Source organism: Dermacentor albipictus, chromosome 10 (assembly GCF_038994185.2).
Source record: "Dermacentor albipictus isolate Rhodes 1998 colony chromosome 10, USDA_Dalb.pri_finalv2, whole genome shotgun sequence".
NCBI lineage: Eukaryota > Metazoa > Arthropoda > Arachnida > Ixodida > Ixodidae > Dermacentor > Dermacentor albipictus.
This window is the reverse complement of record NC_091830.1, coordinates 9,939,281-9,966,459: the sequence shown is the minus strand read 5'-3', so window position 1 is coordinate 9,966,459 and position 27,179 is coordinate 9,939,281. Positions and strand designations below refer to the sequence as shown.

Here is a 27,179-nt window from a genome sequence, read left to right as displayed (position 1 = left end):
TCTCAGCAGCTCAACACCGCAGTCGCATGAGCTACCGCGGTGCGTACGCTGTACAGACATGAAGGGTGGCGTCGACAAACGAGCGTTTCGTGTTTCAGCCGGCGATATGAGCGTTGCGATCCCCTCGTGTCTTGCGTGTCTGCGACACGCTATACGCGAAAAAGTGCGCACTTACGCCTGACCTTATGCCCGGTGGCTGCAATAAAGGAGGAACGCGGAGCCTGCGTCAGGAACACTAGCAAACTTTGCTCCAACTACGAATTAACTAATTTTACTGTGACCGCAACACTTTCTCACAGCAAACATCTTGATGATTATGTCGCAATCGCGCAAACCCGGCAAGAAATCAGGTGGTACTATGATAACAAAAATATAAATGACAATATGAAAGTAACCGATCGCAAATAAAGTATGATCTGTAATAGAGTACTCGGGTCTTGCACAAATTAAAAGAAATATCTATAGGAAGATTTTAAACATAATAATAGTACTTAAGCTAAAGGAGAGCATTTTCGTTAAATCTAACTCGTATTTTGAACTCGAATATTCAGATTTTGTAAAATTAGTACTTTTTAAATTTTATTTCCTTCTTCACTGCGGTGCACACGACGTCAGCTTCGTCCTCTTTTTTTGTGGCCTCCGAGATGCCGTGCAAAGACCGCCGCCACTTTCGGAGCCTGTGTGAAGCGCTCATGAACACTGGACAAATGGCGCTCCTCGTTCGCCAAATGACCCATTGCCGCAGAGAGAAACAAAATCGAACGTTCGCTCGAATCGCACATGTGGTCAAAATTTCGCATTCCTTTGTTATATGGCGAGTATCCGAATATCTACGAACTCCTCTGGCACTTCTGGTAAGTATATATATCATAAGAACAACGTCACCAAGGACAACGCAGCGGAAATCACATGTACTTAATTGAACGAAAGTATATGGTATTTTCATAAAGAACAACGTCGTATATTTTCGTTCTGCCAGGCGCATTCAAGACACGCACTCTAGATAGATAAGAGAGATAGACAGATCACAGTACTGTAAACCTTAGTGGCCCATAAGCGGGACTGGAACAATGGACACATAAATATAATGCACGCAACATACGCATATTTGGAGAAAGAACGAATGTCCAAAAGCATTCTACAATACTCGGTAGGACAGTATTTTTTTTATGTAGAACGAATGTGAAGTCAGGACGAACTGGTGGTGAAGAGTCCACCAAGCGCTTGGTGGTGTCTGCCAGTCCCTGTCCGTTTACTGTACGCTGTGATCCAATAGCGAAGAACATGTTCATTTTCAGTTACTGATTAAGTCCAAGTGGTGTGTGTGTGTGTTGGGTAGCTTTTGTTTTTGTGCTGTTTAGTTGCGATCTTGTACTCTAAAAAGAAAAAGAGAGAAAAACTTCGCAATTAGTCTGTTCTCTCTGAATTTGCCTGGGCATGTCAGACATAAATTTTGTCAATAAGCAGTGTTTACACGGAACAGGCCAGGAATTTCGCGTTGACCACCTGGGACCGTTTAGCAATTCGGGCGAAAAACAAGAGATACCAAGTTAAGGGCACCCCCGGTGTTAAGCTCGAGCCTTGTAGCCAAGCGCTTTCTCCGCTCGCTCTTATCGCGTCGCCTGTTCGGTTGTTTCCAGCCTCTCTCTCCCTCTCTCGTGTTCGGGCAGTTCCCGCTATCTCTCGAGTCGACTGGGCAGATCCTCGCTTGAGGTCGCTCGCTGATGATGATTGATTACCCACTGCGAGTTATAAAGTTCCACGTGGAGGAGGGTGGCTCCTCCGCTTAACGAACTGCTGCGCCCCCTTTTCTCGCGCCGATAAAGCGAGCTGATATGATATGCGAGCAGGAGTTGGCGCGTTGGAAGATAGCGCGCGAGCCTCGAAAAAAAAAAAGAGAGAAAACGATGGTCTCTGGAGTTCAACGCCGCGCTATGCGTCATCATTCTAACAACCTTGTTAGAATAAAGTGTTGCGGCGCCATCGTCCATTCATTGTCGTTGTTACAATCGCCTCCTCCTTTTTGTCCTCGTGCCGTGGTCAGCCATCATAGTCTGGGTTGCACTATATTCGTTTAATGTTTTTTGAGAGAGAGAGAAGCATGTCAATAGAAAGGGCATAGTCTAACTAGAGAAAGATCCGGTTTCCTACCCCGCGCTGTACTATATCTATAGAGATGGAATAGAGATCTATAGAGAGGAGGGAAAGAGGCGCGTATAGAGGAACGTGAACCACCAGGCGTTCTGTCTAACCTTCGCAACCAGCGCCGCAGTCTCGTAACCGCCGGAATGGGACAACCGCACTGGCAGACATTTAGTCGTCTGTAGAGACCACTGCGCTACCTTTTATCATTATCGTTTTTTTTTTTCTTAACAAAATCACAACGAAATTTCTGCATACTATCTATTACGTGATCACGGCTGTCTCTCAAAGATCACGCGCACTGCTGTATCGCTTTTTTTTTTTACTTAGAGTCACTATACCATAAGTTAACATGAAAAACATCACAGTAAGAATATACAACAGCAATTATATGTCACATCTTAACCTCAATGACACCACCGGAATCAGCTCAGTTTACCATTACGCCATCTCCAGTGCCGGTCCACTTTATTCGGCAAGACGAAGCTGAGCGAGCAGACGTACCAAGCACCTGCAGACGAGGCACGGATAAGCTAGCTATTCTCTTTAATAGATGAAGTGCGCGCTTGAAGACGTATGGATGTGCTGTAGCGAGAAGCACAGTCTCTTAGCGTATAATTCCGTAGAGAACGGAGCCGGTCACCTACACGTGGTTAACTCGTACAAGTGCTACTTGGCAAGACAGCGTCAGCAGCCGCGGTCACCACATTCTGGGAGGGTACGTTACAAGTCGCCTCGCGAACAGGTCTCACCTCGGACGTCCTGGCTGTAACCGGCGGTGAACGCGAGCATGGCCTTGGCGGCCCGCTCGGGTGTCCGGCGCAGCCCCTGGCGGTCGGGGTTCTCGCCCACCTTCTCGAGAAGGGACCGGTAGTCGCGCGCCATGGACTCGACGAGCTGCCGCTCCTCTGCGTCCCGCGGCGGCTCCATGGCAACTGAATCGGGTCCCCCGTTCATCGCGACGCCATTGGCGACCGAGGAGGAGACACGCTCTGCCTCGCGGGCCCCCTCGGACTTTGGGGGCTCGACTATCGACGTGAGACCCATGGGTGTGAGCTGCTGCGGCCGGGCAAGGGGGCCACCAGGTGGGGACCGGTCGCAACACCGCCGCCGCCTGAAGGGATCGAAGCGCCGACGCTGCGTTCAGAAATGGGTCGAAAGCTCGACACACTGTTGCGCACTGCACGAGGATCGTATTGCGCGTTTTAGTGAGCGTGCGCGTGTGTAGCTAGTTTACGCTTCTCGTGAACTCTGCTCTAGATTTTCCTAACCTGTGCTGTTTCCTAGCTCACATTCGTTTCAATTCAGTTTCACTTATGCCACACAGTATAAGCACATTTAGGCGTGAAATTTGTATAGGAGGAGCTCTTAAAGATGAGGGAGTGTAACGGCTAGCTTTCTTGTAAACACACAATCGGAAAAATACGAAATACAGCAGAAGGCAACTTACTTGCTACATTGCAGTTGAGAAACGTGGGCGTAAATACATAATTAACAATACTTTATAGAGAAAATAAGGATAATTAATACCTACGAATATATATATAAACGAGAGGAAAGAGGGTTAACCGAGGGGCCCGATTTTGATTGGTCATGTATCATAAGAAGCCAACAAACACTGACACGAAGGACAACAAGAGGGGAAATTACTCGTGCTTAATAAATGAAATAAAGAAATGATAAATTAATGGAAATGAAAGTGGATGAAAAAACAACTTGCCGCAGGCGGAAAACGATCCGTCAACCTACGCAATGCGAAGGTTGACGGATCGTTTTCCGCCTGCGGCAAGTTGTTTTTTCATCCACTTTCATTTCCATTAATTTATCATTTCTTTATTTCATTTATTAAGCACGAGTAATTTCCCCTCTTGTTGTCCTTCGTGTCAGTGTTTGTTTGCTCCTTATATATATATATATATATATATATATATATATATATATATATATATATATATATATATATATATATATATATATATATATATATATATATATATATTTAAAAAGTAGCAGTCGTCACAATTATAATGCCACTAAATCTCTTTTTGTTTTAATAAACAAGTAAGAGAAGAAGCAGTTTTTCTATATTCTAGTTTACTAACTGTACTCAAAGAGACTTGATGCCTCTAGGTGGCGCCGGATATTCCTCTTACATGACAATTGTATCTGCAAGCAGTGACCACGCAGAAGCAACAGTTAGAAAAGAAATACAGCCACATCATTTATCAAGTTCACATATACAAAACAAATGTGCCGTCCACAAGAGAGAGAGAGAACAAGGGTAGGAAAGGCAGGGAGGTCAACCAGAACAGCATCCGGTTTGCTACCCTACACTGGGGGTGGGGGAAAGGGGAATAGAAAGCGGAAGAAAGGGAGAGAGTAAGCACTGAGTACGTGTGGGAGGGACAGCGTACATAAGGACACTATAAACGGTACCGTCCACAAAATTGAAACGTTTATTAATGGGCTGGAAAACTTTATTCTGGTCCTGCAGGACGCGTGTCTACCACGTGACCTAGGGACCGCCAGGGAGTACCTGGCGGCCGCTTCGCGGGTGCCTGCCGCATTGCGTATCGTTTATCGCATTGCTCGCATTGCGTATCGTTTATCGATTTCTGTATCTAAAAGAGATGCGACTTCCCACGTTATGTCCGAACTGTCTATACCGACGGAAGAATGTGCTCGCCACCCAGTACGGACTTGTCATGCAGGCATTTAGGCAGAACGATCCAGCCTCCTGCATATGCTGTGTTGCAGTGTCACGTCATGATATCGCTGCATACGCGACAGCGGATACCACAAAACCATTTCTTGAACCCACACACTGCGATGTCCTTACCTCAAACGTTACACATACTAAGCATTGTGCCTTATGACAACTGTTCGTCGCAATAGCAGAGAGAGAGAGAGAAAAGTATTCATGTTTTTATTTCCAGTGCTTTAGCATCCAGTGACATGATATATGCCACTGCCACCTTCCGCACTTCGTCATTTCGTACGTTTTTAAGTTTTACATTATCGCTAAAAAGAACCGCTAACTCAGTTTCATTGTCTGTCGCCTTCATGTGGTATTATCTAATAAAAAGAATCAAGCCCATTTGTTTTCTATTCATTCTTGTTCAATACAGGTGTAATAAAATAGTAGTATAGTGTTTTTTATCTATGGTGCTTTTGATCGCAGCCTGAATTCAAAGTTCTTTTTCTCTCTTTATTCAATTTTGTTCTTTTTTCTGTTTTCGGGGCCTTTATAACTGCTGCTTCCCTAACGGTTTTTTAGGCTCGAATTGGGGTGTTCTGATTTCAGTTGGGAACGCTGGCCTCGGATAACCTAGACGCTGTACACATGTGGAGAGGAAACCGTAAATCGTTGTTCGAGAGCCGCACATATGTGTCGCGCACCAAATACTCGCCGCAAACTGGGCTAAAAAACAATCCAGCTGCCGGTAATCAAAACATGTAAGCGGCAGATTTTAAACCGCATTACCAGAGATCGTGTCCCTGCGCTGCGCCAAGGGGGAAAAAAAGCAGGCGTTACAGTTGCAAAGTTAAAAAATGCACATAAAGGTGTTAAGCAAAGGTACAAACGCACAAAGGAGAACGCTAAACACACACACACACACACACACACACACACACACACACGCGCGCGCGCGCGCGCGCACACGCACACGCACACGCACACACACACACACACACACACACACACTCTCTCACTCTCACACTCACACTCGCTCTCACACTCGCTCTCACTCACACTCTCACACACACACACTCACACACACAGAGAGAGAGAGAGAGAATAGAATAACAGTTTTTTGACAATATCGTAATACGAACGCCCGGTAAAACAGGAAATACACAAGGAGAGGCTAAGAAGAAACACTATAATAAGTTAAAAACATACAAACGCACAGTTTCTCTGGCTTACACTGCCAACGCTGCGTGCCAAAGTCAGCTCGCACTGGGAGCTCCTACTTGTCTTTTTTTTTATTTATTTAAATTTTTTTTCTTAACAAACCATATTGTGCTCTGGCCTGCGGGCATGCACGTGCTCGGCGATTCAGCAGAAGGGGTACATCCGGTAGGCTTGCACAGTTTCCACTGCGGTGCCACGTGGATCTGACGCGCGTCAAGTGGGCAAACAAGTTTGTCGCGACTTCGCACTTTTTTGCTTCTATCGTGCTATATTTAAATCCCAGTTTGCGTGCCATATATTATCGTGTCTGCCCCGTTGCAGTGCTTCATTTCCTCGATGCTTTGCATTTCTTCATTCCCACTAGATTTTCCGCTCGTCTACTTCGGACTCCCTGTAGGTTGCTGTTGCTGCAACCATGCTAAAAAAAAAATGGCTGTGGCTTAGGTAAGGTTAAGCCCAGGATGCGAAGCATACTAGCCTTTATTTTAGTTGTTGAACCACTGTTTAGCCTGGTGAACTGCTGTTGCTTGGCTATATTTGGTTCGGCTAGACGAAGAAACAACTCATGCATTACTTCTTCGCCTTCAAGAGTGGAACGCGACAGCGTTCCCGTCGACCCGCCAACGGGTGTAAGACAATGGGCTACAGGGCAGCGACTACGCGCCCCGCATTGGACGCGGTGAGCGTCGAGCAAAGCAGCGTTCGGCGCGGCAACGAAATGTGCGCCTGAGCAAGAGACGCACGCCTTAGAAACAGCGCGTTTCTAAGGCAACACCGCATTCACTAGAGGCGCTTTTGTACCGCTTTGAAGCGTTGTCAGTGGTAGCGTCTCCGTCCCACACTCCGGAGACCCTGGTTCGATTCCCACCCAGCCCGTCTTGCAAGAGTTGAGCCAAAGCCACTTCTCCTCTGTCGTGACGTCACGGTGTCACGTGATTTCATGGTCACCGCCGCGCCTGAGGAGCTGGGTTGAGCCCTCGTAATATGCTTCGCATAAAAGAAAAAAAAACGGCAAAGACACGAACGTCTGCTTACGTGTGGGAATGCGAAAGCATCGTATCGTTTGTATACCTCGGATCGTCGTCGACGCGCTCTGTTTATACGCTCATGGCGTGACGCGCCACCTCCTCCCCATTGGCTGCGACGTCACGTGCCCAATGACGCACACGCTGGGCCACGCCTCTATAGTCATCCAGAACCGTGGAGCCGCCGTGGCGTCTGGGAAGCCTGCTCGCGTCTCGCAATCCCGGAGGCCCGGATTGGATTCCAACCCAGACCGAAATGTACCAAACTTCATTTTCAAAGCGATTAAGTTACTTTGTTTACAGAAACCTCCGTGAGAAGTTCGACGTCAGCCCGAACGTTTTTTTACATGTTTTTACTGTTTGCGCCGTCGGCCACTTTTGGTAGCACCTTTCTGTCTGGCCGACTACGCCGACGGATTTTCGCGCAATGGAGCGTATCATGTTTTTCGCATTAATAATCATTACGGGGCCTTATAACGTCCCGAAATTGCCCATCAAGTTACGACGGACATCATACAGTGGAAGGCTCCGGATTAATGTTTATCACGCGGGGTCCAATTGAGCGCTCGCGCCAAGCACTTTACGCGTGCGTCTTTTTTTTCCTTTTTTTTTGCGTCCCGCTCTCATCGGATTGCGGTCGCCGCGGCTGGCAGTCGAACCGCACACCTCAACGCCATATCGACTGAACTGGCAGCAATGTCACCAGCCCTCTCCAAACATCGCACAGTGCACCTCGCCAGCCTTGCGTTATGGGTGGGCGGCCTCAGGTAGACTTGGGAGGGCCACCGTAACGCCAACCTTGGCGCCTGGAGAAAAAGGTCATTCGCGCCGAATTTGCGCAACCATGCGGACGCTGTCAGTCATGTGACCTTGTTGACGCGCGCGAAACCGATGTGGTGACGGCAGCAAAATTGCGGAAGGTGTAGTCGAACGCAAAAAAAGTAAGGCGTCTTCTCGGTGTCTGCGTAGCACGTACGAGACGGAACAATTAAGCAGTTGTCCTGCAATCCTTGTGGGGAGGTCACGTGGTGACGACGGCGCTTAGGCGGCGCGCTTGCGCAGGGAGCCATTAGATCCGGCTCTGGCGGCAGCGACGCCGGCATAATTTGACGGGGCAGCATTTAAGAAGCACCTCTGGGCATCGAAGCGTAATTAGACGAGTCGCACCGAGGAACGGAGAAGCGGGGAGGAAGGAAGTCTTTTCCGATGTGACTGCTGAGGTAAATGTAAATGAGATGTCGTCGCGGCCAATTGTAAGCGTTGCGCACTTCGTGTCGCGTGTGCGAGCGATGGAGTGCGCATTTGTGAGTGCGCTCTCACTGTCTGTTCACAGTAGAGGGGGTGCAAGCGGCTTCTGTGTGTCCTAGTCTGCTTGGGCTTTGCTGGGATCGAGGAAGCGGAACGCAAGCCTTCGCGTGCCGGCGCTTGTCTAAAACTCTCTAACGAGAGCGCACGAGGGAGACGCAGGGAGAGAGCCGTTCCTCGGCGGTACACTGGAGATGATTGCACGAACGTATACTGTACGCGACTGTATTATTAAAGCACGCAGCGTGTATACATACAGGGAGACACCTATTTGAAGACTATAAAACTCGAAAAGCCGTAGTACCCAAGTCAACGGGAGCGTTGGTTTTTGCGGTGTTCCAATAACTAAGTGCATATAACCTCCTTGCTTCCAGTGCACACTTCACGCCCGTAAAATTAATGGTCAATCTTTCTCCCCGCCCCCCCCCCCCCAAAAAAAAAGAAAAGAAAGAAGAAATAAAGTTGACTACTTCACTGATTTTCTTCTTTTTTTTTCTTTTTAATTCCCTTCGGTCTCCCTTCGGGATTGGAGCCGAAAGCCACGGCCTCAATTCTATATAACGGCAGAGAAACGGAGCGACATCTCGCCATTGCATACGGTAAAAAAAGAATAATAATGTGAGTGAGTGAGTGAGTGAGTGAGAGTGCAATGCACAAGCGAGTGACACAACAGCCCGCGAAATCATCGTCACTGTTGATATCGCGAGTCAAGCGAAGGTATAACTGTATCGCGCATTCACGGTTTCCTAAGTATACAGGAAACGACGCTGCCGTGATATTTGGCGCGATAGGGGCTTTCAGACGTACGAGAGAAAGAAAGAAAGGAAAGGAAATAAAGTACACAGGGCCACCAAGTGCGGTCACCATCGGTTTGTCCCAGGGAAACACGAGTCAAGCGGCGCGAGTGAAAAAAGTTTTATGCGAGCGCTCCTGTATGGCGCAACCTCCTGGCGGGTCGCGGTGAATAATATATGGGGTTTTACGTGCCAAAACCACTTTCTGATTATGAGGCACGCCGTAGTGGGGGACTCCGGAAATTTTGACCACCAGGGGTTCTTTAACGTGCACCTAAATCTAAGTACACGGGTGTTTTCGCATTTCGCCCCCATCGAAATGCGGCCGCCGTGGCCGGGATTCGATCCCGCGACCTCGTGCTCAGCAGCCTAACACCATAGCCACTGAGCAACCACGGCGGGTGGGTCGCGGTGAAAGCGATACAGCTAAGGCCGACGCCGGCATATTTTTTTTTTTGGCTCTTTCGGAAGCTCGCGTGCGGCGAGTATAGTGCTGACCACTTTATCTCCTCGCTGACCCAATGTCAGTGCCACTCTGGCCGCGAACGTCGGCCAGTCTGTGCGCCTCTCGCAACCGCGTAATCGGAAAACCTTCGCCGCAGCGGTGTCGGCGGCTGCTTCGCTTACGCAAGTCGCCGAGAATCGTCCCACTTTTTTGAGTCATTCCGTGCAAAAAACGTTAGGGGACCGAGCAGTTCAAATGTGGCCTCGCATGCGTGGCACTACTCGCGAGTGGTAACAAGGCACGGAAATATGGCTTCGTTGGTCAAGTAATCATTTACGCATTTCGGCGCGCTGTTCTGAAACGTAAAACGGGCATCTTTTAATGTGCACCCGACCCAAAGCACGGTATACTTAAGCGCGTTGTGCGAAATTATTTCTTTTACAAGACACTGTCATATATGTAGACTCCAGCCGCTTTTGTATATATACAGATATATGCAGAGAGAGGGAGAGACGAATGAGAGAAAGGCAGGGAGGTTACCCAGAGTTAAAGCCTCCGGTTTGCTGCCCTGCGCTAGGGGAAGGGAAAGGGGAATTGAAGAAAGGCCACTTTAAGAACAGAGAGTCTTGGAACTGTCGTCGCACCGAAAGTCGGTCAAGCTTTTGTTGACCTTATTACGTGGCAGTGGCCTATTAGTTCATAGATATATAGGCGACGTGCGCGGCTATATGGGCGTACATTAGCAGCAAGAAAATATCAAACGATCGTTTCGCTGATTACCCCCCCCCTCCCATAAAAGAAAGCACCTTGTGGTAATTAAAAAAAGCACCTTGTGTTAATAACCGCATCGCTAACTTTAGCGCATAAATGGCGTTTCCGATACTGAAGCCGAGGAGTAGAAGTCGTGTCAGCTTTGCGGAAAATCTGAAGCCTTGCATTACTTTCGAGATATCCGTCGTCGAAATCTGCTCAAAAGAATGTTCCAGTTAAAAGGCCGCTCTGTGCGAGCTGTTGGAGGTACGCTTTTGGGAAAATTATGCTAACCGGGAGAGAGAGAGAGAAAGAGACAAACAGTTAATAAAGCGAATCGGTGAGAAAGTTATTTCTTCACCCAAGGCGGGTGGCCTCCTAAGTCCAGGTATAGCCATTGGCCCTTGCTGCTTCCCTGTTCACCAACTGAAGGAGCACGCTTCACCCGGTAGGAGTCAATTTGAGTCTTTCAAACTAGCTTGTTTTGTTTGAGTAAGCCGAGTTTGCGTAATCGTGCCGTGTAGATGCTTTTTCGAGAATTTCCAATGCAGTGTTGGTAGCTTTTCTAATCGTGATGTTTAGTATTTCAATATCTGCATTCTTCAGGGCCAGATAGGGGGTGCCCATACGAGATCCGGAAAAAAAAAATAAACACCTGGGCATACATGATTGTGTTGCACTTAGTATTAAACTGACGGTAAGGGCTATAGAACGAACATAAAAGAACAAAAAATGACGTACGTGACGCAATGGCGCGAATGTAACCTGGCGCATATGGTATATTTGCATTTCGCTACCGCGTTCCTAATCAGCGGCGCTTTGTGTGTCAGGTCGTCATCATCTGTTCACGTTTGCAAAACGTATGCGTCATGCTCCTCGTTAGCTGATTCAACTCGCTCTGACATTATATTGTTAGATTATTTCTTCATTCCCACGTATATTTCTCTTTCGATTACCGAAACCCTGCAGCGGTTACTTGTAGCGAATGTTTCGGCGAACACTTTCAAATTGTTTTAAAGGCTGCCCAGCTGTAGCAGATAGCACAATTCTAGTTCATGAGCTGCGACTACTCGAAGAGGCGGACATTACTTGCATAAAAAATTGAAAGCCATAATTGACTAATTAACAAAAGTCCACTAATCAAGTGTTTAACTAATTGCTTGACGGCCCACATTTCAATTTACAAATGCTAGCCGTGGAGTTCGCCAGGCGAACGGATCCAGTTGGAACGAATTGTCAGGATGACATCAGTTTGGAGATGTTAATTCTGGAACTTTGCGGAGAGATGCGTTGGCGTTCCAGTTACTTTCTTAACAAAACGTCGTTTTACGCATTCAAGCACAAAAGTATACCGGAACGCCGATGGAGAAACCGCCTTCGCGCGCCGCGAGATCGTGGCTGCAGGAAAGCGTGCGCATGATGAAATGTGGCCGCGGAGTGAAATAAGCTTCCATCGAGTCAGTGCAGCAAGTGAGTGACGCGGTGTCCAAGAAACTCTGTAAAGAATGTAAGACAAGGTACGAGCAGCTTTGGCGGTAGAGAAGTGGTTGGGTATGCGTGCTTCACAATTATTTTTGTCGAGGCGACGTTCGACGCTGGACGCCGACGCGGGACGCCGTCGTCGGATATTTTGCGACACGGGCTCCTTAACGCTGTCGCGTTAAAAGCCGCTCGCGCGAAGGTCGTCGACTGGCCTGACGACCTCACCCACAACCGGACGAGGCGCCCTGCCAAGTGCCTGTGCTAATAATGACACCGGCGCAGTCAAAGTGCCGACAGCAAACATGCATATTCCTCTCTAGCCAAGCACCGTCTTGATAATTTCACGTTATACTTTCGTTCATTGAGACACTTTGCGCATTTCCTTTGGTTCACTTACAGTTGAGTTCTTGCTGATCATTGTGTGGTTGTTTTGTGCAAATAATCAGTGTTTAGCAATTAGTAATTGTGAATCGTAGTTGTTTGTGTTCATTACATTGTCATTCTCCTACTAATCCCCTTGTCTGTCTATGTTTATTCTGTTTCGCCCTCCAAGTTTGCACTGTTTGTGTTCATTGTGCTTGTATTTCTCTTATGCGTTGTTCTACACGAATTGTATGTAATGCCCTCGGGCCTTTACGGATGAAATAAATGAAATGAAATACTAACATCTTCTAGAGCATTTTCTAGTTTATAGCTTGTACTGGATCGGTCCCTGCAGCCATTCAGGCTATCGTCCGAATATCTCTGTAGGGACGTTTCCTAATCATGTGATAAACTTTCACTTGATTGATTGATTGATTGATTGATTGATTGATTGAACTAGCGTAATGTGCATACTCTTGGAAATGGAGCCTCACTACACAGCCTGGAAAGTGCGTTAGTAACTGTCGTGTAGTAAAATATGATAAAGTACATGAAGGTAGCGCGTATACGAGCGGTTAAAAACAAAAGAATACAAATTGTAAAAAAAAACTACGCACCCTGATGCTACACGTGAGCGGCTTTAATGCAATATCATTATCGGCATACCATGGCGTTGATCGCACTGCGTATACGCGATTGGCTCGTTTTATTTTGCGTGGACACCAGTCCTATATGAGAGTGCATGTGGCGCACATGCATGTTTTATGCGAAGCATATTACGAGGGCTCAACCCAGCTCCTCAGGCGCGGCGGTGTCGCCATGAAACCACGTGACACCGTGACGTCACGACAGAGGAGAAGTGGCTTTGGCTCAACTCTTGCAAGACGGGCTGGGTGGGAATCGAACCAGGGTCTCCGGAGTGTGGGACGGAGACGCTACCACTGAGCCACGAGTACGATGCTTCAAAGCGGTACAAAAGCGCCTCTAGTGAATGCGGTGTTGCCTTAGAAACGAGCTGTTTCTAAGGCTCAGGCGTGCGACGCTTGCTCAGGCGCACATTTCGTTGCCGCGCCGAACGCTGCGTTGCTCGACGCTCACCGCGTCCAATGCGGGGCGCGTAGTCGCTGGCGGGTCGACGGGAACGCTGTCGCGTTCCACTCTTGAAGGCGAAGCAGGGTAACGCATGAGTTGTTTCTTCGTCTAGCCGAACCAAATATAGCCAAGGAACAGCAGTTCACCAGGCTAAACAGTGGTTCAACAACTAAAATAAAGGCTAGTATGCTTCGCATCCTGGGCTTAACCTTAGCTAAGCCACAGCCATTTTTTTTTATTGTGCTCTTCTTCGACCCCTGTCCCAGTTTTTTTTTCTCTATCTCAGTATATTTATTGTTGTTTCATTCATTAACGTTTTTTATGTACCTTTTCTCTTCTATGGAGCCGGAAGGCGTTCGGCCCCCTCCTGGTGGCAGTTGCCAGCTAGCTCTCTTCTTCTTCTCTGTGACTATTTTTATGTGTGAAAGCATAATAATAATAATAATAATAATAATAATAATAATAATAATAATAATAATAATAATAATAATAATAATAATAACGAAAACCGGTCAAAGAGAGAAGGAAACAGAAATAAGAGCTGAAAAGCAGGTAGGTTAAAGCCAGAGTACATCACATTGCGAAAATTGCCATAGCACACTAGGCGTACATCACTTGCTCTGGCCGTGTGGTCGGACCCACGCAAACAAGGATCAAGACTCCGCCAGGCTACAAGACGCATTACGCAGCACGGACCTGGCGGAGCAGCTCTGGGCCGTCCAGCGAGCCCACGATGCGGCCAGGGAGTTACAACTCCCGGTCCCAACGTGGGAGTAGCCCGCTCTATGGGACCTTGCGCCCCGTAGCTCGCAGGACCTTTCTATAAAGTTACTCCATCCATCCATCCAACTAACCTGTCTGCTGTTAAGTATAAACCCCATGCAAGCGATCTTGCACGCGACAGCGACAAGCGACGCGATGGAGATGGCTGTCGCGTTCGCTCGTCGCCTACAAGTTGCACCCCATGCGAGCGATGACTTCGAGCGACGTCTTCCCAGTGACGCGTGCTTTATTAACTTAAATTGATATATTTTACTGTAAAAAACAGCATAAAATATTTCTGAAAGTCTTGCAGTAGGTTCTTATCCTTGCACGTATAAAAATTCAATCGTTTGCTCGTTCCGTGCGACAATCGGAAGTACTGGAGTTATGTACATCCAGTTCCGGCTTTGCGCTATTGGCTAGTCGCTCATAGCACTTCCGGGCGACGAGCGACGAATTCTAGATTTGCAAAACCGAGCGATCGCGCGACAAGACCGAGCGATCTGTTCAGGCGACGGCCCGATCCGTCGCGCGAACCCGTCGCTCGTCGCTGTCGCGCACAAAATCGCGCTAATGGGGTTTATCCTTTACAGCATGAAAAAGATATATCAGCCGCGATGGTTCTGACACTTGTTTTTCTATCCCGCTATTTTTTTTTCATTTTCTTTTTTCTTTTATTTTTTCTGCTGTAAATGTTGCGAGGCATTAAGCTCGCACAGTTGCAACCTCGATGCAAAGCGGAGAGGGAGGGGCACACTCACCTCACGTATATAGGAACTCGCAAAACGTGTCATCTTGCGTGGTGCCAAAAAAATCCGACACCATTTGACCTGAATCGAGGGATCCGATCGCACAAGCGAAGGAACACCAACACACAGATCCTTCTGAGACCGGGACACAGTTCAAAGAAATAATCTCTGTCGAAGTTGTTATTACAGGTATTCTATACGCACCGTTGCATGCGTGAAAAAAGAAAGGCTTTCTTTTTGTTTAAGTACCATGTTTAGCAGGTGAAAATAGCATCTCCATGTGTACGTGGACATGGTAGCGGTCTGCTCACGTTTGCTGCGGTAGGTACCGCTTTTCTCTGCCTATAAGCCCAGCGATGAAGACGCAACATCGTGTGGTGTTGGTTCGCATGTTGACATTGCATCGTGAATTTCGTCATCTCGCGATATTCGGAACGCAAGCCCTTGACGGGTGCATTTCGTCGATCATCAGTGGTGACGCCGTGGTATGCAACACCGTGCGTGAACTGGTGTCAGTTTTCTTGGAGGCTACGGCGAGAACACGACTGAACTACTTCCACTGTGCTACACGCATATGACTTCACATCCGGAATGAATACTTCACGCGATACGACCCAGGGAACCTCGGGATGCTGCATGTGCGCCTTTTAAGCGGCGACGACAGTAAGCGGCGTCGATGCCTTAGTTTACTCGCTGCGCAAATACGTATCCTCGCAGTTATTACGGCTGAATCGTAGTGGGTAAATATGCCTCTTGCCTGATGACAAAGCGCGAATTAAATTATAGGCTTTCACGTGCCACGATTTACGATTTCTTTTACGATTCGACTATGAGGCACGCCGTAGTGTTGGGGCTCCGTGATAATTTGGACCGCCCGAGCTTCTTTACCGTGCACCTAAAATTCAAGTGTGCGGGTGTTTTCGCATTAAGTGCGGGTAGCACACGACATTGTAAATGGGAAGCCACAGGTAACGCATTTACGAAGTGTTTTCTGCGAAGGGATGTTTAAAATCGACGCAGCCATTATTTTCAGACCGCGCAGTAAAATGCACTTCGTTGAGCTATTGTAAATAGCTAGCGCTGGCAGGTGGCGGAAGCGGTGTAGCTGCAGCGGTAAAAATAGTGGCGGCATTGCCCTCTGCAGCCGTTGAATGAAAGCCTAGGTTTTCGCGCGATGGGAGATGGACGCGCCGACACCACCACGACAGCACGCTGCGTGGCTTGCGTGCCTTGACTCATTAATACACATCAATCAGAGAAAATGAGGAGGGGAACCTAGGGGGTCAACTCGGGCTTTAGCAAGTGTTTTTTGAAGCCAACAGATAGTGGAGCTGTAGAAATGCACGAAGGAAGTCAACTGTTTTGAAGGGCTGAAATAATTGTGCATGAGAGCATTGTTTGCAATAAACCTCATATTAATTAAGGAAAAGGGAAGTGAAAGAAAAGACAGCACGTCGTCGGCCGAACTCACAACCTCAATATGACGCGCGTGAAGTGCATCCGTAAATTTTATGGAGATCAAGTCGCATGAGTTTGTGATTTATATAGCCCTAGAAGTGTTAGCCACCGTCATTAGCGGCCTTGGCAGGCGACCTGGGACATCTGTTAAACCGGAGGCATATCGTATGCAATACGTACGTGATATCAGGACCAGCCGGTAAAGCATCGGCTTCGGGCAACGATGTGGTTTCGGCTGCCACATACTGGCGCCAAGCTAGTTGTCTTTTATTTCACACTGATCTTTTTTTTCTTAGTTAAAAGTATGCTTATTACACATATTCCGGTTTCATTAGATTGCGAACTTGTGGAATATACAGATGGAAGGCACATACAAAAAGAAAATCCCTGAGTGGGACAGTGTAATCTAGAGATTTTTAAAAAATAAACAATTACTACGTCTATGATTTGTTTGCATCTCAACTTGACAACGTGCGACGCGCAGCCCTTCACACAGCGGCATCGCCTGTACAATCCATGGCATTATTGCGGGACTCGAAGTGTTACTGCGAGTCCCATTATGAAAAGTATCTGTACATAACTGTGACACGGTGTGACACATAAATATACAAGGTGTACAATGTTCTTTTATATCGGCCGCGCGATAAGTGACCGGTAATGACCGCCGCATATCTCGGCTCCGCAGCTGCCTTCTACGAGGAAAGAAAAAGAAAAGTACGAAATGAAAAACGACGACAGCGCTAAAAGAAAAACAGACAAATTCGATTCGTCGTCGTTGCAGGCGCCTTCAATCGCAGTTCGCGGACGGTGTCGGCGTTGTGCATAAATCGCACCGACCAGCGCTCACCTGTTACCGTAATTGTCGCGTCGCAATCGGTTGAACGCCGAGGGGGATACGGCCAGCTGACTGCGTCCGTTCGGAGAGGGGCCCGGGCGAGTCGGTTTCGTGGTGGAGGGTCGCGCGGCCGAGCAAAGCCCTCCGTCGAACCGTTGGCGTAGCCTGCGCGACTGGCGACGATAGCCGAGGAGACGCACTACAGCGTGTCGTGGAGCGCCGTTGTCGCTGGCGCCTAAATGGCTCTCCTCGGGCGAGGCGACCCCGTCGGCGACACCACGTGGTTCGGCGGAGAGGGTGAGCACGCGTGACGGGCAGCTGTGCGCACTCTCCGCGAGTACGCGCACTACCACGACCAAGTACTCCCGCCCAGAGAGAGAGAGAGAGAGAGAGAGAGAGAGAGCGGCGGTCTTCCGGCGCACAGAGTTTCATACTCCGGCGTCCGCGCGTTCAATTAAGCGGCAACTGCAATCTCTGGACGCATACTTCGCTTTCCCTTCGCAGAAACAAGTTCATCCAAACTTTTCCCCCTTTCCGATTCCGGGCACTACGAGGTCGCGGCAGCCGTGTTTGGATGAGGGCGGAATCTGCTCGATAACGATCTGGAGGTATCCACTGCGGCGTCCCTCGAAGCCCGCATGTTGATTTGATGCGTACAAGCCCATCCATAAATCCACCCCTCCATCCATCAATCCATCCCTCAGTCAGTCAGTGAGTCAGTCAGTAAAGAAGTGAATAAATAAAGGAACAGTTGGAAGGAATACTATGTCCACCTGCTTGGAAGAGGGAGGGATTGAAAAGGAAGACGCTGGGAAAATACGCGCTCGGCGAAGGTCAAATTCAACGTCGATACAAGTCTGCGGCAATAATCGGCAAACAGCTCAAACTTAACCGCACGCAAATTTTAACGCGTACCATTTAACGCGTATGGCGGCCATAACCGCCATACCACAGGTGCTGCTGACCCCGTCTTGCACAGCGTATAACACATGGCGCACAACATGCGTCATGGCTGACGTAGAATGCTTCGCATATACGTCCGGTGTCGCTGCGGTTTACTGTGCAGCGTAGCCAGAACTCAGATTAGGTTGAACTTGTATAGTGGTTTATATATATCATCGGCGGAAGTTGGGATGACGCTGGACGGGCGAACGCAAACGAAAAGCTCCGGAAGCAGATGAAACAAAACAGATGTTCAGAAAACGATGAAACCAAATTTTAACAACTTTCAGTTCGCAATGTCGAGAGGATATGGCCTTCAGACAACACACGTGTTTGCGGCACTTCTTCGAAACTTTCCTGCTGCAAAATTCGGGCGGCCTTCTGAAATATCATTTTGTTTTAAAAAGGCCCTGCCGATTGAGTTATGCTGGTGGACTGCGGTGAAGTTCGTCAGACAGCGAAATGGACAATGTCCAAAATTACTGGACATACGTGCGGGCGTCACGAGCGACCTTGCGATCTCTCATTTATCAAAGTGACGTTTCTACAACTCGTACCTCTTTTTTTTTTCGATGATCGTGCACACTGTGACTGGATCGCGTACGCGTTCGAGCGTGTGCTAGCTCTGCGAAAATGCTAGCGCAGCAGCAGCCTCCGGAGAGAGGATGCCCTACGAGTGTAGGAGGCTGATAACTCGCAATATGCCGGCATCTTCGAGAAACTTTAAGACTAACTTGTGGTCGATAAACGGTTATATGCCAAGAAACATTGCTTGGTGGAAAGGAACGTGTTGTTTGTATGCTAAAGGAAAGTATTTTTTTTTATGCGAAGCATATTACGAGAGCTCAACCCAGCTCCTCAGGCGCGGCGGTGTCGCCTTCAATACCACGTGACACCGTGACGTCACGACAGAGGAGAAACGGGGCTCCAACTCGCGCCGTCGCTCGCGGCGTCGCGGCGGTATATAAGCAGCTGCGCTTGCCTCTGCTAGACACTCACGAGGTGAGATGCCTCCTGGAGACAGAAGGTGGGCTGGGTGGGAATCGAACCAGGGTCTCCGGAGTGTGAAACGGAGACGCTACCACTGAGCCACGAGTACGATGCTTCAAAGCGGTACAAAAGCGCCTCTAGTGAATGCGGTGTTGCCTTAGAAACGAGCTGTTTCTAAGGCTCAGGCGTGCGTCGCTTGCTCAGGCGCACATTTCGTTGCCGCGCCGAACGCTGCGTTGCTCGACGCTCACCGCGTCCAATGCGGGGCGCGTAGTCGCTGCGCCGTAGCCCATTGTCTTACACCCCTTGGCGGGTCGACGGGAACGCTGTCGCGTTCCACTCTTGAAGGCGAAGCAGAGTAACGCATGAGTTGTTTCTTCGTCTAGCTGAACCGAATATAGCCAAGGAACAGCAGTTCACCAGGCTAAACAGTGGTTCAACAACTAAAATAAAGGCTAGTATGCTTCGCATCCTGGGCTTAACCTTAGCTAAGCCACAGCCATCTTTAGTCTGAGGTTCTAATTCCTTGAACTTTACAAAGACGGTGAGTACGGTCCGCGTCTCGTTACACTTACTGCAGATAGGAGATTCTACGCCCTGCAGTGGACATAGATAGATTGATGATGACGCCGATGGCCCGCACTGAAGCACACCGACAAAGGCTCCCGATGGATATCTTAATCAAATGGATTTGACAGTTTTCAAAAAGGAAAAAGAAGAATAAGTTGGCCGATGTTGCTGAACAAACCGCTTTCCATTGTTGATCATACATTAGCACAAAGACTAAGTGTGTCATATATACCGAAAAGTCGCACAACCGGATGAGAGAGAGAAAACTGCGTCTTGGCAGAGCCTTACAGCAGAAGAACAGATCATTTAGAAGCATTGAAAGACCCTGGTCTCAGTCAAGATAGCTTTCGTAAGCCAGATACGTGTGAGCCTATACAGATCTGACCGCGCCACGCTTTGACAATAACGTTGTTGTAACGCGGGGCAGTTTAGAAAGCAAGAGAGTTCGCCGAGTGATGTTGCATGCCAGTTTTGCGTTGCACTCACGTTGTGCGTCGCACCCTCAGCGGCGAGACGCACATGGATGGATGGATGGATGGATGGATGAATGGATGGATGGATGGATGGATGGACGAACGAACGGACGGACGGACGGACGGACGGACGGACGGACGGACGGACGGACGGACGGACGGATGGATGGATGGATGTTATGAGCGTCCCCTTTGGAACGGGGCGGTGGGTTGCGCCACCAAGCTTTTGGTATTATACTGCCTAATGCCCTACCTATAGGTTAAACAATACAAAAAGAAGAAGACTTATGAACTCCCACAACCAAATTTTCTGATCCCCTATTGCGAACTGTGCTGTTGTACGTCTCCATTTTTTGTCGTTTTCCTACTTTTATTCCACCAATCCTCCAATCGCCTCTCACTAATCCCCACTGCGGATGTGTTTACTTTTCCACTGCTCTCGCTGAACCCAAGGGCTTCAAGGAGGCCAGTCGTGCCTAAATCGGCCGCTGGGCAGACGTCTCACATTCTAATAAAACGTGCTCCATCGTTTAACATAGTAAAACATAGCTCCACCTATAGTCCTTGCATCAGCGCCGCCTGGGGGTTGCGCGAGAAGCATAATTCAATGTGGCTATCAGACGTTGGCATTAACCACACGTACGCGCCGCGCGCAATTTTTATGCGAGTGTATCTATTGATCACTTCATGCCTCCACATAATAACAATAATAATACGAATACTTCTTCGAGCGATTTTCAATTATATATGTCTTGTGCCAGCTGACACTGTCGTTTAACTCTATAATGGACCACCGCTTATCTGCCCTCCGCGTTGCATCGCTTTCCGAACTCGATTCATTGCTCTTAATCTCATAAAATGTCGGCTAACCCCACACCACTGCCTTCATGTGTCTTAGCGTTACGCCTACTATTTTTCCTTCCGTCGCTCGTTGCGCCGTTCTTAAGCTATACCTTGTAGTATACCGGTGAATGCGATGATAGTACGCTTTTCAAGGAGCGCGATTAACTGCCGGTTAAGACTTGGTAATGCCTACCGTATGCGTTCCAACCCAGTTCTGTATATTTCCTTCTCATAATTCAGGTCCTTATATGACTCATTCTCCTATACTTGAACGTACTCTTGCACATATTCTGGAGTCTGACTGCCAAAGACGAAATCTCGCTCTTCCGCAAGACCTTTGAACATTACCTTATAGTCTTCTGCATATTAATCTTCAGGCATACTTTTGCACTTTGTCGGCTGACCATGCACTCAATCATTTGTTGAAGTTCGTCTCTCGCGTTACTGAATAAGATAATGTGCCTTACAAACCGCAGGTTGCTGAGACGTTCCCCGTTGATCCTGGTTCTTATGCAGTCCTTCCCAGTCTAACAGCTTGATCGCTTCTAAACAGGCAGCGAATAGCGTTGAAGAGATTGTGTCTTCTTGCCTGACTCTTCTTGACGGGTACTAAAGCATCTGTTTCCTTAAAGGTATGATCTTTACAGCTATTAGCCCCGAGAAAGAGGAATGGCGCCCTCTCGCGAGTGACGTCACGGCCAGGATGCCGCTCGCTCCGGCTCGCTCGGCTGCCGCGCGCGCTCGTTCCCTTCGTGTATGGTTGGGTTATAGGTGGCTCGAGCCGTACGTATTGATGAATAAGTCGGCTTCTTTCAGCTGTAATACCTTAACCACAGTTTCTTCTTCAAAAGCGTGTGAGTCGAGAAACTTTGCGACTTGGATATCGCAAGCTAAGTAGCGTTAAAGGGGTCTACAAGTTTTTGCAATGCATATATGCGCCGTGTCTATCGGTAAATTTTGACTAAAAAAAGAATATCTGCAAATTCAACCCGCGAAGTTGTGTATCATGCTTCGCTAAACACTTAACATTCCTTTAGTATTTAGCTATGAGAGGTATTGCATTTTACGTGGAAGAAAAATTTGGTACTTGGCGTCAACATGTTATCCGATGTTAGAAAGACACTGCCCAGCGAAGCTGTCATCATGATTCCTATTACTCTGGTGTGTTGTTCTATTCAAATATGGCCATTCATTAATGCGTAAAAAAATAGTTAGGCGCGCATTTCTTATGAAAATGTTTGCTGCTACTTTCATCCCCCTCTGAAACAAGCTTCCAAAAAACTAATTGCTCATGGCTGCTAACACGACGGCGTGTCATGTAGAGTATTTACATAGTTCATTCACAAACACCATAGTAGCAATCACCTGAGAGAAAAGTTTCGTTGTTTAGATCAACAGCCACTCAATTGAAAGTGATGAAATGTATCATTGTGGCCCTCAGTAGCCTTTATCGACAATATGGCACACCCCTGATCACGTAACGGTAGCAATCGACTGTCCGTATGGCGAGGCACGCTATGTTCGCGAAACCCATCAGTTCACTTCAACTTCGAATTAAAACCATAAAGCATTTTTTTACAGTGCCAACTGGAATGGCTAAAGTATTCTCGAGCTACTACTACGCAGCTTAGATTGCCTACAAAAGGAAAATTCAAGCACCTTTTGTCTCACCATGTCTCGATCCAGCGTTATTTAATTATACAAACGGATAACTATTCGCTTCGTCGGTACTTAAAAGAGAACCTTGCAGGCTAATTTAAGTTTGCTCCAATCCAATCGCAAACATTCATAAAGAAAGCACCACAAGCCTTGCATATACTTTCACTTGATTTCTGACCCTCCACAGGGGGAATTTCGATATCTTCAATATGTCCCATACTACTAGTCATTGACGCTTCGACTGCTTTCTGGCTGCAGCTATGCGGTCCAGCAGGCATACTTCACTAAAAAAATTGGGCCGAGCAGCCTGTGTCAGTTTGCCAGATTCGTCATGTATATTCCTCAAGCAACAAGCACCAGTAAATTTCTCAAGTGAGTTTGATTTGATTTGATTTATTAATTTTCATTTACACACACACATGTACAGAGGAGTTGTAAATGGAGGTGGATGAGGGAAAAAAGCCGCACAGACGCGACTTGAGGTAATCTCACCCTCTTAGGTACAATATGGCTGCATGGGGTAACACATCAAGCGCCATATAAATTACATTTATATAGTGGCCATAAAACATTGCAGTTATACAATATATGAAAGCACAGTGAAATATTTCCACGATAACAATGCAAAACACACTGCGGCATTGAAATAAATAAATGATATACACTTGGTAACATAGGCAAAAAAAGAGGAACATAACATGCATTATTAATCATTAACAAACGCGCTCTAAAGAGGTGAGTTGAACGTGTAGCACGGAAAAGGGAATATATATAGGTACATTCCTATTTGTACTCTGTAAATAGCTGTAAGCCTTCATTAACTTTACTTCAAATTTCCGCCGCTTAAAACAAAAAAAAAAACGTGAAGAACCGCCTAATGTTGACAAGCAGTTAAAGAAGCAAGTGAGGCGTGTAGAATCTAAGCTCCAGTATTAGTTAAGTCACCGTGCTACTGCCGAGCGTTTCTGTGAGGAAATGCAAAAATTCGATATTATACCATGGACTACTCGTCGTGAGCAAACCTGTTTTAGCGGAATAAAATCAACGTAACTGCTGTCATATATAGCCAGCTTTGTGACATACTTGTTGCACCGCGGCAGGTATGGTATCATAACTGGATTCCTATAGGCTATGCTTTTGCGATTGTCTATCCGCGTATGAAAAACCCGCAATGGGCTGGTCTGCGTCGCTTCGGCTGGTACTGTAGCGTTGCCTTCGAGAGCTGCATTGTTGTCTAAGAAATTAGCTCTTTCAATAAATGTTCGCAAAGGAAGACGTCAGAAAAATATATTTGAGACGACCACCATAAGTGTACAAGCAGAGAGAACGAGGGCGAACAAACGAAAACACCGCAGAAAGCGCCCGTACAACGCACGAACTGTAGCAGACGACAGGCGCGAGTCCGTGCCCTGACGTCACGCGAGCGGCGCTCGCAGCGCCGCTCGTGTTCGTTCTCGGGGCTAATAGCTGTCAAGATAACCTATGAAGAATACGTGTAACGATTACACTATATATATATATATATATATATATATATATATATATATATATATATATATATATATATATAGTGTAATCTTTACAGGTGCAAGAATTGCTAAGATATTTACATATACCCTTTGGCTACGCAATGCCTCCATGGTGTTACGTTTCGCCTACGACGCGCGGTATAGCCGGCGCGGATGCAACGGACGCCGGGGCTTCATTCAAAGCGGCGGACATTTTGGCCCGTTCAGCGTTGCCGCGACGCCTCCCCGCCAAGCGCGTCCAGGCATGTTTCGATGCCACGTGTACTCGTGTGTGCGTGTGTGTGTGTGTGTGTGCATGTTGGTGCCCACGCTTGTCAAAGCGCGGCAGCCGGGGAGAGGAGCTCCCCAAGTGTGAAGCGAGGAGGTCTGACCGGCGCCGGCCCGGCGGATGAGTTACTACACTCGTCTCAACATGTCTCTCAGCTTGTCCGTGCCCCGCCGTCACGTGGCCTCATCCCGTGACCTTCCTTCTTGCCGTCGACTCCGAGAGTATAAAAGCAGCTGCCCCCGGACGCCAAGAGAGAGGCTCCGATTTCTCCTGTTGAGTAACGTGCTCTCCCGTCTCTCCACTTCGGTCGACCTGACCGGCCGCTCTTTTGCGATGCTAGAATAAACAAGTTGTTCTGTTAGCAGTCTACTCATGCTTTGCCAGGACCTTCGGATGCTTCCAGTTGTGCCCCAGGCCGCCAGGCCAACGCTACCCTTGGGGCTTGCGAGCCGATTGCAACGACGGGCGTCAGCACTGAGATTCCAACAATGGCTGCTTCTATAGAATCGAATGTGGTGAGACTACATGCCTCCACATTAGAGTTACAGAGATGGAACTTTTTATTCCATTTCCACTCTATTCTGAAGAGTGGAAATCCCCGTTAATTTCACTGCTTTCAGCTCCTAAGAATTGAGAGTTGGACCAGATCCACTCATGGAGTGGCTGAGGTAATCCTTCCGACTCCTATAATTCTCGTAAATTAAACTCTTTCTCTATAATTGTCTACTATTTTCGCTTTGCGTGCCTCGTAGCAAAGAGCACATTTTTTAATTCCTGACAACGATACAATTAATGTAAGGTACTATATTTTTCGCGTTCGCGCTCTTATTCTGTCACCTTGAAAAGCGAGATGCATATTTGTATTTTGCAGGAATTAACAATATATATACATATTTACTGGCATGTTTTCACCGCCATCATTTTCTTTCGTGCATACGCCTGCGACCGGCGGTTGCCGTGGCTTCTACATACAAGACAACGTGTGAAAAAACATGGTGCGTGTTCCTAATCACCATGAACTGGTGCATAGTGCAACCTTTTGCGACATTGCTCTTGGCCTGCACTGTCGCGTCGTAAACCAGTCATGCTCTTGCTAAATAGAATCATTCTTCAGAAGTGTAGAATTAATGTGTAGAATACCGTTTTGTGTGTAATTACTGCGACAGAGGCAGTCACCCATATATACTGAAAGAACCAGTTTTCAGTTAAAACTTAGAAATGCAAAATTGGTTCGGTCTATGTTTAGGGTAATTGGCAAATATGCCGGTTTTCTAGACTTATTCAAAATGAACGTTTCGCGCTCCAGGAGTAAGCGCCCATTCCATTCCAGCTCCATTCCTGCATCTCGGCCTCTCCATTTGCGCGACGTGCATCGTGTATACCATTACAACTCCATTCCGTCTGTTTGAAATTGTGGAATGATGTCGGAATGATTCCAACTTCGGAGTTGCCACTCCGCAACTCTGATCGACATATATCATGCTTAAGCGTGATATCAGTATTTTATTACGCATATACTGGCCACGCATCTATTCAAGAACCTCTCTTCTTGCAAACATTTACCAAACGAAATCGGGAAAGGAATATTTCTTCGTAGCGTAGAGTTCTAGAATCGAATGCTTGCACGCTTTTTTTTTTTTTTGCGTGGGCCAGCTGACTCGCATTCGTCTTAAGAACCACACGCAAAAGAAACAAGAACGGAGACACTAACAGTTAAATAAAAGCGCGTATACGCCGATCGATTCTTGACCTCGCACGTGGCAATGACAGCTTAAAGCGCACAACTCAATCACAGTAACCGGACTCGACTTCTTTTTTTCTCATCAACTGCCAGTGGCAGTGCCAGTGGCACGCGCGTGCGATGAAGGCTTGCCTCTCACTGAAGTCAGCCGATGCCCAGTTCAGGGGACGCAAGCGGCTTGCGTACGCAAGAACTAGGGGCGACGGTACTGCGCATGCGCGGACCCTGACGTAGATGTCTGCGCATGCGCAGTGCCGTAAACTCTAGTTCTTGCGTACGCAAGCCGCTTGCGTCCCCTAAACTAAACCTCTCTATTCATTCGCCGTTAGTTTGCTATAGTGCGCGTACACTAATCCACCTTCGCGTCCATGCGCATCCGTCTGCGTGCACTCCCTCAGGTTCACGCTGCGAGAATCGAGGTGTTTGCCCGCGTTTCCTCCCCACTCCCCAGCTGGCGCGTGTTCGCGGCCAGCGTTATCTGCGCGGGAAGCGCCACCGGAAACATGGCGGCCGTGGCTAGCGCGCCGGAGCGACTAATTTCCCGCGTAAACCACACTTCTCCGCCTCGGTGGGGTGGGTACGCTGACTGGCCTCTCCGTAATCACTCTAAGGGCGCCTTCTCACCCATGGAGGAAACTAAAGAGGTCCAGGAAGAAGCGTCACGTGACAATTTTGAAGCCTAGCCATAAAACATTATGCAGATCCCACGCACTGTGGGAATCGATGTAAGCGATGCTTTCCGTGCTGAACGCTTTGATTGACGATAATTAGCGGGGATGTTGACAGCTAAAGTTGAATTTCTTTGACGTTTAGGCTAACACGAGAGTGGTGAGTTGATGTTAAACGCTACCTTGAGTGCACCACTGCTGTTTGTCTGCGTAGTACACAGAACACACAGGGAGAGGTGTTTACTTGAGGCGTTGTTGTCCGCCATATTTTATAACCTCTGAGAGGGCTGACCATAGTCATTTCCTCACATGGCACATCGAATTGTGTGCAGAAGTATTAAACTTGAGTTGGATTATGGGGCTGTACGTGCCAAAACC

The 27,179-nt window shown here is 47.8% G+C and overlaps 1 protein-coding gene across 1 annotated transcript in view; it reads right to left on the bottom strand.

Moving 5' to 3' along the window:
* Pu (GTP cyclohydrolase punch) overlaps positions 1-27,179 on the bottom strand; it is a 53,840-nt gene that overhangs the window by 15,587 nt on the left and 11,074 nt on the right. Inside the window, exon 2 of the mRNA XM_070528094.1 lies at positions 2,895-3,279. Coding sequence (XP_070384195.1) covers positions 2,895-3,279 — 385 coding nt within the window. The remainder of the gene's footprint in view (positions 1-2,894; positions 3,280-27,179) is intronic.